At 31.2% G+C, this 13221-nt stretch overlaps 1 protein-coding gene across 1 annotated transcript in view; it reads left to right on the plus strand.

Moving 5' to 3' along the window:
* LOC111635036 (60S ribosomal protein L18-like) overlaps nucleotides 1–6960 on the plus strand; it is a 17260-nt gene extending 10300 nt beyond the window's left edge. The window contains exons 5-7 of the mRNA XM_023379884.1: nucleotides 2311–2434; nucleotides 5877–5946; nucleotides 6811–6960. Of these exons, the coding sequence (XP_023235652.1) occupies nucleotides 2311–2434; nucleotides 5877–5946; nucleotides 6811–6886 (270 nt within the window). The 3' untranslated portion in view covers nucleotides 6887–6960. The remainder of the gene's footprint in view (nucleotides 1–2310; nucleotides 2435–5876; nucleotides 5947–6810) is intronic.
* Nucleotides 6961–13221: the final 6261 nt, after the last annotated feature.

Here is a 13221-nt window from a genome sequence, read left to right on the forward strand (position 1 = left end):
ACTGTTTATGTACGTGATGGAATGCATAACTTTTTTTGTTTCAACAACGTCTCACCCAGCACAGTGGTCGTAAACTCTTAAATATATTTTACGTAGTAATAAAAATATAACTTGACATACGTATTTATAAATAATTTATATTCAAATTACATCATTTCTATGACCAAGGGCGGCGTAAGGCATGGACGACGTGGGCCACCGCCTATGCCTTGCGGTCCGAAGGGCCTCGCCCCTTGAAGGTTTATGCATTACTTAAAAGCCGTGAACGCGACAAAAAAATTTTACTTGTCATAAAACGATAAATAGTTTGTCAAATTTTTATTCATAAAAGTGCAGTTTCAACTGCTTTTTATTTTTATAAAATCTGTCTTCTTGTGCCACCAGAGGGCTTTTATACAATAGGTAGTCTGTTCGCATTGGTCAGTAGTAGTCCAAATTCAATACGAACGTTTGTTTCTTGAAAATTTGATCACGATTTAAATACAGTACTTACTTTTAATATTACCAATATGTCATCGAAAAGAAAACATGTTGTATTATCATTAAAAGACAAATTAAAGTATTTGTTTTGATTATCCGGATTTTTCCTTATCCGGACTACCTTCAAACCCAATTAGTCCAGATAATCTAGGTTCTACTGTACTTTCTGAACAACCCAATAAAACTAAGTGATATAATAGCATTTGTAGGTAATTCCTAATCCATTAAAGGTAATGCATTGTAGTATTTTCATTTCTGTAATTATTACAACCAGAACTCCTGAGCAATATTGATAAGATTTCAACTATGTTTTTTACTGGTGCTATGTTTACATGTGGTTTAGACATGATGTAGCACTTTATCCCACTTGCCAAGGTTTCAGGGATGGCCACTACATACGTAAACTACTATGTTTTTGACCCCAAAGTCTTATATATGCACTAAAAATTGCTTTTACAGTTAAAAATGCAGGCAATCTTTTGATGAATGAATGATAATTTTATTATATAATTTGGATCAAATAATTAAACAGTTTTGTAAACTCATAATTATATATAGAAACATGGATATAAGTAAAATATAATTAATAAATTGATAGCATAATTATAAAATTAAATTTTTTATTATTATTATAAACAGGTTTGTTAAATACCAAAGTACAGGGTTAGTAAGAAATAAGTTTTCCACGTTAGAGAGTAGAGTGTGTTCTACTGCTCGAAATGAGACAAAATTTGCACTACAGATAATTCAAATGATGTGCTTGACATTTCTTAAATTAAAAAAAATATATAGTACAAAAATCCATCGATGGGTGGCACTGGAGCACACAGACATGTTGAATATGTAGCACTAAAACTGCTCAATATGTCGTCTTCATTATTAACAATGTGCTATAATCGCAAAACCATACTAAGACAGCCTTTCACAGATGCACGGGTAATCAGCCATTATTTTCCTTTAGCATTGCCTCCTTGCTCACTGGATATCATTTCTTGTGACTTTTGGTTATGGAGTTTCCTGAAGGACAGTGTCTATTGTAGAAAACCTGCATCTGTGCCAGATCTGAAGGACTGCATTTGGCACCATGTTCTGGATATTCCGGAAGACTCACTGTGTTCAGCTGTGGGAAATATGGTTTTGTGATTAGAGCACATTGTTTAAAATGAAGAAGGACATATTAAGCAGTTATTTAGTACTACATATTCAACATTTGTGTGTGTGCACACATTCAATATTTCTGTGTGCTCCAGCACCACCTATTGACGGATTATGTACTTTTTACTAATTTATTTATGTAAGAAATGTCAAGCACATTGAATTATTTGTAGTCCAAATTTTGTCTCATTTTGAGCAGTAGCATGCTCTCCAGAGCTCTCTGAAGTGGGGAAACTTATTTCTCACTAACCCTGTAGATAAATAATTTATCTGAATGAAGATATCATCTCTGGGTCAGGCTTAGTATTGTTTTATAGAACTTTTTAAATATCAGTTAAATGCTGATCAAAGTTTCTTCTTTTTCTGATATTTGACTGTCATATAATTTCTCAAAGACAATAACAGTCCTTAGAAAACCATCCTTTTACTACCACAACATTAAAGTTTATTGTTTTGTGTACTCTCATTTCCAAAAGTGATGGGGTGACAATGAACAATCCAAAAAAAGAGCAATAAAAGAAAGTGCAGTGTGTTGTGTATGATCTTATCTTGATAATTACCAAAATGCTTCAAATACTTTTGTTTCAAATCCTTAATAACTAATTAAGGATTTGAAACAAAAATATTTTATTGTTTGACATTTATAGTAATATTTATTAAATTTGTCATTTATAGATCTGTGCTTTGAGAATTACTGAGAGAGCTCGTGGTAGAATTTTGAAAGCTGGAGGTGAAATAATGACTTTTGATCAGTTAGCTCTGAAGTCACCAAAAGGAAAAGGAACTGTATTGATACAAGGTGAAGTTTTAAATACTGTATCTATAAATTGTTATTTAAATATAAATAGTTTATCATTTAATATATAAAATTGTGTTAAAAAACAGTAAAGAAGCATTAGAAAAATGTGTGAATCTTGTTTTTTTTATAAAAGTCTGTAACAGCTGGAACATAGATAAATTAAACACTGATACCATTCATACAATCTTTCAGCAAATAATATATATTTGAATTCAATACAAAACAGAAGGGGCCTGCATCAAGCATTGAACTTTACAGAACTGTAGAGATTCTGTTTTATAACGTTTTTTAAAATTGTTTTCTTTTTGATGTTGACTGGTTTTTGAATATTTAACACGTGTGTTACATTTTACATATATTCTACAAATTATTATAACAAGAGGATACATGCACATAGTACAAAAATTTATTTATCTATAGTATCATCATGTTGTAATATCATTTATCTGCTCCCCTTTAGAGAGTTATCAACCAAAAACTGCCAAGCAATGGATATTGTCTCATGGTCTTTTTACTATTAATGCACTTTCCATCAGTTGATGCATTAAGACTCCTTATGGTCCAATATGTGAATGAGCCAGGGTGTCAATCATCTGGAGTAAGGCAAAACTCATAGTTTTGCCTTACTCCAGATGATTGACACCCTGGCTCATTCACATATTGGACCAGAATTGTTACTAGTTTATTATTAGGGATGTCCTCTTGATGTTCTTTAATTCTACATGTCTATGATCTATTAGTAGAGCCCACATAAATAAGATCTCTTTCAAATCTATTGTCCAATATGGGAACAATATACCCCTGGGGTTCTATTCACTTTGATCTTATCTTTGGCATTGGATAGTAAGCAAAAGATGGTCAGATTGCACTGATATGTTAACATATTTTGCTATCTTTTATAAGTGGCTTGCAGCCTTGGATCATAGCCACTATGAGGTGTTTTTGTTCCTGCTCTCGAGGTTGTGTCTCTTCTTTCCTGTTGTTAGTGGGGTGGATATTGTTCTTACACTCAATTTTATGAGCTAATGATGGAATAAGTTTTTTTTCTATATCTGTGCTTTAATGCTATACTGTTAATGCACTCCAATTCTATCTTAGTACCTTTAGTGTTGGAGCAATGTGTAAAAGTTCTACTAACTAATGCTCTAAACCCAGCCAGCTTATAACGGTATAGGTCACTGGAAACTGCAGGAATAAAGCAGGTATCTACCTGCTTTATTCCTGCAGGTTATAAACCCATGTGTCAATCCTGCCATTTTTTAACATCATGTAGAGATCAAGGAAATGGACCTCGTTAGTGCTAATTTTGTCTATTTTAAGTGTGAATCTTTAATGGTTGACATTGAATCACTGCAACAGTTTATTCACATCTAGTTCAAACTTCCAAATGGTCAAAATGTCATCAATGTTACAGGTTTAATAAAGTATCTCTGGTAAGAACTCTTGTATTATTTTGTTCTCGAACAATTGATCTATAAGTTCACAAATCCCATGACAGTTAATGAAACTTGACATTATTGCTATATTCCATAATGTAAACAGCAATTTCAAGAACTAAAGCATCATTGCAATTCTCCACCAAAGAAGGCCAGGTCATTTCCATCAACTGGGAAGGTAATGACCATGATTTTTTAAGAGGGCATTTCTCATTGATTACCTTACAAAAGACTAAGCTATCAACTGTCTTTATTATGCTGTCAATTGAATAGCAGCAATTACAGAAAAATGTGCTATTCCATCATGATAATGTACTTTCTTGTATAAGTCACATTGTTCAAAAGAAATTGAATGAGTTATGATTCCAAGTAATTCTCCACTCAACCTACTCACCATATCTAGCACAGAATGGCTTTCAAGCTCAAACTTTTCCCTGTCGAAAAGAAATTTAAATTGGATAAATAACTTATTGCTGCAACGGAGAAGTTGATCATTACAGAACAGGCATAATGGCACTTCAGCACTTGCTGGTTCTACTATGTTGAATTAGAAGGGAAAATGTGTTGAAAAATAAAAGAAATGATTCACTAACTTATGTTTTTCATTTTGAAGTCTCATATCCTATCAAATCACCTTTGTAATTGAACAAAGTGTAAACTATTATTTAATTCATTGTTAAGACTGTTTTTTCAGTGTGTTAAAACAATTTAGTTTTTTGTAATTAAAAAATTAGGTTTTCCTGACATTGGCCCTTTTTGATTGATGGTTTCAATTATAGTTTTTATTTACTTAAGGGCATATTAACACTCAAAGAATAGTTGTTCCAGGATAATTTAAGAATGCTTTTATTAAAGATACTGCCACTGACCAGTGCTATGATTTTCATTCTGGGAGTGAAGGTGGGACAGAACATTGTTTTAGTGAGGTGGATGTTATCTGCAGATTTTAAATTTAACAATTGATCTTTAGTAAGATGTGAGTGGAAAGTTTAATGAAAATTGTAATTATTTGGTGAACGATCAATACACATTTAAAGAAATTCTCCATTAATGGTCAATATAGGTAAAATCGAATAAATTATTTTAGGATGAGGTGGCATTGCTCTCATCCCACCCTAGTGCCATTCATGATACTGACAATATAACAAAAGTTGTTTCAGACAAGAAAGTTTTATGAGGCTAGTACTGGAATTGTGTTCCATAATTCAAAAATTATTTCACTAAGGATGGTGAGATTGATTGAAGAGAGCTGTTCTTTTTGAAATAATCTCTCTTCATATACAGGAATGAAAAGATGACATTGATAAAGTGCTGTCCCTTCACTCTTAATTCTTAAATTCTTTGATAAAGAATATCACTCTTAACAAAAGAGCGAAGGGACAGCACTTGATCAACGTCATCTTTTATTCCTATATATAAATGTGCCTTATTCCATTTCAACTTTCATGGTTCAAAAGATTCAACTACTTTTTAAACCAAATTCTAAAAGGGTTGTTTAAAACATTTGAAGATATCTTTATTATTTTTATAATGTCATTTTTTTTCAAAGATATGCTAATTATGTATTGTGTAAGATCTGTTAAAACAATTATTACCTTTCTTACATTTATCTTTGCTATATATGTCCTTTCTGAATGTACAAATGTTGTCAGAATGGATCCAAAGACTTTATTGAAGGATTAAAATTAATTATTGAGAGTATAATAAATAAATTTGGGTAGGTGTACAGATGTAAATTGATAAACTGTAATGTTTTAACACAACAGATAACTGGAGTGTAACTTTAACCTATGACTTGAAATAAAATTGTTGAAATTAATTTCCAGTAAATAGATTCAATAATAATAATAAAATGGGTCATCATAATGTCATTCAGTGATGTTTGAATAGTGTTTAACTTTTTCTTTACAGCTTTGTTTCATTAATACAGTATACATGTTTGAATAAAATTTGCTTAAATTATGAATTACTGTGATAAAATTAATGAGGAGTTATTAATTTTGTAGGACCAAGAAAAGCTAGAGAAGCATGTAGACATTTTGGTCCAGCTCCTGGAGTTCCACACAGCCACACTAAGTAAGTATTATTAAAACTATAGATTAAAACTCAAAATTATAAAATTACAACATAAGTAATTGCAATTCAGACTGGCTTTTAAATCAAGAACTGAAATCTCAATTTGTCTTAATACAGTAGGGCGTCGATTATCTGAATCAATTGGGAACTAGGGTTCTTCGGAAGATAGATGTTTCGGATAACCGATTATGTACGAAAAAATATATTAATTTATCCCATCTTGACATTTTTCTCCATTGCGTGTCGCTTCACGTTGAATTTTTGTCGATGTTAAGCCTAACGAAGACTATTATATCGTTAAAAATTGCTTTTTTATTTTGCACAAACAAAATAAATATATTGAAAAATATAAAAACAATAAAAAATTATACTTCAGAAGTTAATTTAGTATCAAAAACGTAAAATATTTGAGTAGCCCAAGACATAGCCAAAGATTGCAGCGCCACAGCACTGGCAAAAATTTAAATTTGCCGACTGGAATTCTTTCGGATGATTGGCTTTTGGATAATCGATGCTCTACTGTATTAACTTAATTATCAAATTTATAATAATATTTTGATGATGATGGTTATTAGATTTTAATTAAAATATTTATGTACATATTGTTTACGAAATTTTGAAAATGTTTTACATCTTTATTAATTTATAATTAAATTAATAAAGATGTAAAACAAGTAGATGGTATAAACACAGAAATGTAAAGCAATAAAAACATAGAGGTAAAAAGAATTAATAATTAAATTTTATTTGCTTATTTCAAAAATCTGAATATCATTTATTTGCAATTTTGAAATCTTAATTGGATTAAATATAATCAAATTGTTGATTTTCATGTTTTAAAATAACAAATATTTTCTTTTATAGGCCCTATGTTAGATCAAAGGGAAGAAAATTTGAGAGAGCTCGTGGTCGAAGGAAGAGTCGTGGTTTTAAAGTGTAATATTGTGCTATTGATGGTTGTAAATAAACTGTCAATTTGAAATTTGAGTAGTAAATAAAATTGCTATTACATTATAAAACTATATTTTTTCGGTATAGATGTTTATTATATACCATAGCTATTCTAAAAGAATACATCAAAACAAATTTCTTTTATTAGCTTGACTTCATTAACGTTCATTTTAATTATATTTAATTTTTTCAAAATTTATTTAATATTTTGAGAAAAATTGTTACCATATTTTTGCATATATCAGAGCATGCTCTTATAAACTGGGCAAAATCATTTATGCAAAGTAAGTAAAAACTGTTTTTAATAACATATCTACAAAATTTATTTTTTTGACTAGGTTTAATTAAATTTAACTCAAACAATTTAGATTAAATGTACAGTACTATGCTAATTTGAAAAATAAAATTATTTTTGTCCACAATGTAAGAAATTTTCACAGTTGTGAAAAGAAAATCATGAAATTAATCAAGTTAAATTTTCTTAAGGATAACATACAATACAAGATTTATTGAATAATGATAAAATTTTCTAAAATATCATATATGAAAAGAAAATACAGTTAATGAATGAAAATATAAAACAAAATTAGTCTTAAAGAATTTTTCTGTTTCTTTAAACAAATGTTTAAGACTTTGCTGCAATATAACTAAATTTGTGATTTTGATGAGAGATTTCATGATGTAGGAGGTGATAGTACAGAAAATCAGGACTGTGCAATATGTCTGACAGCAGAAAATAAACGATATACTTTCATTTTTTTATTGTAGCTCGTTACTGCTGTTGTCAAAGGATCAAACAAAAATAACATTCTCGTGAGTCACTGACTCTTGCCATACCATTGAAATAGCAAATGAAAGAGTTTTTCTAGCCTTGAATCTGTTTTCTCAGTTCAACATGTGAAAAACTATATAGAGGCCATTTCTTGTCCTGGTCTCCCAGGTTTGATTACAAAATACATGTTTTTTTGACAAAATCTGTTATATTGTACTGACTTTATTACAAAACTACTTCATACATAAGATGAATCTGGGCTATTAACACAGCCTCTTGAAACCATAATGCATTAATAAAGAACAACACACAAGTTAAAATAAGTGAAATACACTTCAAACACAGTTTCAAATGAATTTTCACAAAATGTTACACAATTATTTTGTCATGGCATAGCATAGCCTGTATGACTTTTGTGCCAAAACACAAACCAACCTACACAATCATTGATATAGTAGCACCATTTATTGTTTCGCTTTCCAATCTATTATAGAGCCAACTATAGCAAGTGCAATAAATATTCATACAGGTTCCACTCTATACATTTAATGATAGTTACATGAAGATTAAGGGGTGCTTTGTCAATGGAATAAAACATTAAGCAAACTTTATATAGAAATGATTTAAGATCAAAAAAGATAGTGTTAGATAAAAATAAAAAAAATGTCAATTTTTTCCAAGTACAGTAAGACCCTGCTTAAGGCACGGAATGTGTTCCTAGATGACAAAGCGCATAATTTTAAGTTATTTTTATATAAATTTTTGCATAATAATATGTGTTAAATAATACACAAACATATGCGCACAGAAATGTAAAGTTAATTTTTTGTGACAAAGGTCCTGGCTCTTCTGAAATTCTTGTTTTTTGCAATGTCATATAGTTTCATTGGTCGCTTTCTTTTTCTTTCCTTAAGCAAATACGTCAGTAGCAGAAGATCGCATCCAAAATGCCTCGTTTTGCTTTGGCACTCCTATCAAAATCTGGATCATTAGCTACAATTTGATAAACGATTTTGGTTATCATTATCAAACTTTTACTAAGGAAAACTAGAGAATTTTTTGGATTCTTCGTCTTCAGAATCTATTTTCCAGTTCTACATGAATTCCTTGTTCTGCCAGTTCTTGAAGGTTTTTGTTGGTAAGGCTCTCCCCAGTAACACCAATAATATCCTGCTTGTCTACATCTCCTGTATTGATTTAAGTTGACAATTTTATCAACCTAATGACACAGCGATAGGCTCTTCTTGATGACAATTCTTGGATACCTTCAGCTATAACTAGTTGCCACACTTTGTTCATGCATTTATCAGTTAATTCTTGCCAAGCGAAGTTGATATTTCCTATGACATCCATGATGTTATATTTTTTCCAAAATTGCACCAAACAAACAGATTTAAGGGAAGTACAGTGCTACAACAAATTGCCACCTTTTTCTGATTGGTTCGTGTTTGNAAGTTGATATTTCCTATGACATCCATGATGTTATATTTTTTCCAAAATTGCACCAAACAAACAGATTTAAGGGAAGTACAGTGCTACAACAAATTGCCATCTTTTTCTGATTGGTTCGTGTTTGGGAATAATTGTATTATATATGAATCAATGAAATACCGTGTAAATTTTGAGCGTTTTTTAAGCATCAAGCAGACTGCGTTATACTGAATCAGCATTAAGCGGGGTCTTACTGTATAATAAATATACACCTGTAAATATTCCCAAAAATAAGATGGTTTCTTGCTGAATTCAGTACTTCATAGTGATTCCCTTAGCATTTATGATTGCACAGAGAAGCAAGCATTGATGTCACCTACAGGTGTTATGGAAGATGGTATATAGTTCCATTCTGCTATTATAGTATTGAGATCTTTTTGGAGGCACTTTTTATGGAAAATTCTTGTTGAAAACAAGAATTTTCCATAAATATGTTCTATTGGATTAATTTTTGTAGATTGGGGAAGAGAATGGAGTTGTGCAGGAATTTGTATGCTAGCCACATTTTGGTATTATGAACAGTATGCTATGGATCTTTTTCCTGCATAAAAACTTGGTTGTCTTGGAAGTCCATTTTATTCACACTACTAGAAAGGTTAGACCATAGAATGTTTATGTAATGCTTGTAGACAATGATTCCCCTCATTGTGCAAATTTTCCAACCCGTACAGCATTCACGCAGCTCAATACAAGGACAGATTCATCTCTATGTTTTACTGTAGAAATCAAATAATGTGAGTTCTGTACATTTTTTTTTCTCAAATCATTCTTTTGCCATTGGAGCAAAAAGTATTGAATTTGCTTTTATCAGTGAATACCATCCATTTCCAGAAAGTCTTCGTCCTTATTATCATATTGTAAAGCAAAATGAAGACGTTTCTTCTGGTTTTGTTTGTTCAACCAGAATTTCTTGCCTCTTGATCATTATAACCTTGTTGTTTGCACACATTGTGCACTGTACTGGCTGATACTCTCATACCTCTTACCCAAGTCAGCAGCTATCATTAGAGCACTAATCTTAGGGTATTTCTTGATACAATGAATTATTACAGATTTATCTGGTTTGGTCAGGATATTGGAATGGCCAGTTCTGTGTTTATTCTTCAATGTCTCTCAATCTCAATCAATAATGCCTTGAATGGTTGATTGAGGCCACTCAGCCAGCTTTGATTATGTTATTTAATGGTTTGATCTGATTGTGAAGCTTAACTATAACTCTTCTGTCTCAGTAGTTTCCTTGCCCTTTCAACTTATACTTCTGCAAATAGTCACTGTTGCAGTTTCAGTAGAATGGCCTGATGATAGGGCACCAGTAGAGACAAGTGACACTATGACACTAGGTATATTCAGAAATTAAGTCATGCAGAGATGTTAACACAACTCTGTGGTCAGATGTATGAATGCTTTTTATGTGCTGCGTAGCAGCAAGTTTGAGTACTGGCTTTGAGAATGTAGAATTTATTTGATCTTGCACTCACTATTAAATGATTCGTGTAGTGTCACCCCGTAAGAAACACGATGCATTCATCATGTTGACTTACTTGCATAAAATAATGCTGAAAAGGTTGGACTTAATTGAAACTAGGCAGTGTACAAATACTTTTTGCATTCACTGTATCGTTTCACTTTCCAATTAAAAGTAGAATATTTTGCTGTTTGTATAATGCTGTGACCTGTTTTATATGAAAAATCTATGTGATATTTGTGATCAGCATGATTGAATTACTGTAAAACAGTTGCAATTTCAAAAATTCCAGTATCATGTAGGCCTGTGTGATGGTTATTACAGAGATGTCAATGAGTTGTTTCTGTTATCAAAACATTTGTATTTTGATTGACACATAAGTACAGCCAAAGTAAGCTGGTACAGTACATATAAGTGCATGCTCTTACATTATGCAAGGTATGCATTTATAAGCATGGAAAAATGATAGCTTTCATGCACAAATTTTATAATCTGAATATTATTTAACATTATGCCATTCACAGTTTCTTAAAGTATATAAATCTTGAATTAATATATTTTAATATTATTATTATTGTCTATCTGAAGATTACTTAATCTTTATAAGGAATGAGCAATTATTTATTGTAACATCACAATACAAGACTGCAATTTTTAATTTATTTACTTTAAAGTATATGCTCTCCATCTCAAATTAGTACTATAGTGTCTTGCCTTTGTACATCATACTTTTCTGTTAGCTATGGAGTGGTGACAGTCAACATCTATCTAACATCTTTTGGGGGAAATTTTTGAATTGAAATAAGGTGACTTCTGGTTTGCATCAGAAGTTCATGTATAGATAATTGGGGCCTCCTGCTTCTAGGCTTTCTATATCTGGTCTCGACTTTCATCTATCTAACTCTGTTCTCAAGATTAAGGAAGGGCGGACAGATGACGCTCAGAAGTACAGACTATGACGATAGTAACTTCATAATACAAATTATTTCAAATTGTGTCTAGTTGCAAGTATATAGGTATAATAATTTTGTGTAAAAACTAATGTTACGTGCTAGGGCTAGTGGAAATTTATAGGCCTACAATTTTTTTAAATTGCAGCCCAAAAAGCTTGTCTTGATGGACTATGATTCCTCATCTATAGCTTAATACTTGATGCTTTTGGACTATTGTTTCTTTTAAACTTCTGAGTTGTTGGCAGTACTTATCATTTTCATTTCATTATATATCAATAGTTCATAACAAATGATTCTTTTCCAATTCCACCAAACAGATATCTTCTGATTAGCATTAGCTTTAGGGTAGTTAATGCTAATCCTAGTGCAATATCATATACTACTAATTTTTCATCTCCCATTATCAGATGGTTCAAAATATATGTCAAAACAGCATCCTACTGGATATATTAATGGAACAAATTTTTTTCAGGGAGCTGATGAGGCATTCTAGAACTTCACTTAGCCTAGTTCTTTTAGGTTCTTTAAAAACTTTAATTGTGTCTTGGAAGTCTTTGCAGCTCTTTTATAGTCATTTTAGAGTTAATTTTAATTCTAATCCTTGTTAGGTCCTCAGTCAAGGGTATTCTTGATTAACTCATTTTTAACATCTGGTTTTTCATCCTTAACATTTTTAAAACTGCCAGGTTTTCTGTTAAAGCATTTTCTCCATAAACTGCATAGGTTTTTATAGTAGCTTCTGCAACATTTTCTCTGGTCACATGAGAAACAAACAGCATTTTTTATTCTCTTTTAGTCACTAAAAACATATCAAATTCAAAATAATTTTTAATGATAGTTCTTGTGATTCTCTTATCTTTGAAATAGCTATAACTTACCCTAATATAACATCGTTTTGATTTTATTGAAGCCATCAAAAATTTTCTTCAAAAAGCCTAGAAAAAATTGTACAACCCAATACATAATTTTAGTTTTGAAAAGATTAATTTCACATCTGCAAAACAGACTTTCATCCCTTTATTTCGTTTTCTTTAATAGAATATAAATATCCATTNTTATTATTATAAACAGGTTTGTTAAATACCAAAGTACAGGGTTAGTAAGAAATAAGTTTTCCACGTTAGAGAGTAGAGTGTGTTCTACTGCTCGAAATGAGACAAAATTTGCACTACAGATAATTCAAATGATGTGCTTGACATTTCTTAAATTAAAAAAAATATATAGTACAAAAATCCATCGATGGGTGGCACTGGAGCACACAGACATGTTGAATATGTAGCACTAAAACTGCTCAATATGTCGTCTTCATTATTAACAATGTGCTATAATCGCAAAACCATACTAAGACAGCCTTTCACAGATGCACGGGTAATCAGCCATTATTTTCCTTTAGCATTGCCTCCTTGCTCACTGAATATCATTTCTTGTGACTTTTGGTTATGGAGTTTCCTGAAGGACAGTGTCTATTGTAGAAAACCTGCATCTGTGCCAGATCTGAAGGACTGCATTTGGCACCATGTTCTGGATATTCCGGAAGACTCACTGTGTTCAGCTGTGGGAAATATGGTTTTGTGATTAGAGCACATTGTTTAAAATGAAGAAGGACATATTAAGCAGTTATTTAGTACTACATATTCAACATT

Source organism: Centruroides sculpturatus, unplaced genomic scaffold, assembly GCF_000671375.1.
Source record: "Centruroides sculpturatus isolate CEXI.00-Female unplaced genomic scaffold, Cexi_2.0 scaffold698, whole genome shotgun sequence".
Classification (NCBI taxonomy): domain Eukaryota; kingdom Metazoa; phylum Arthropoda; class Arachnida; order Scorpiones; family Buthidae; genus Centruroides; species Centruroides sculpturatus.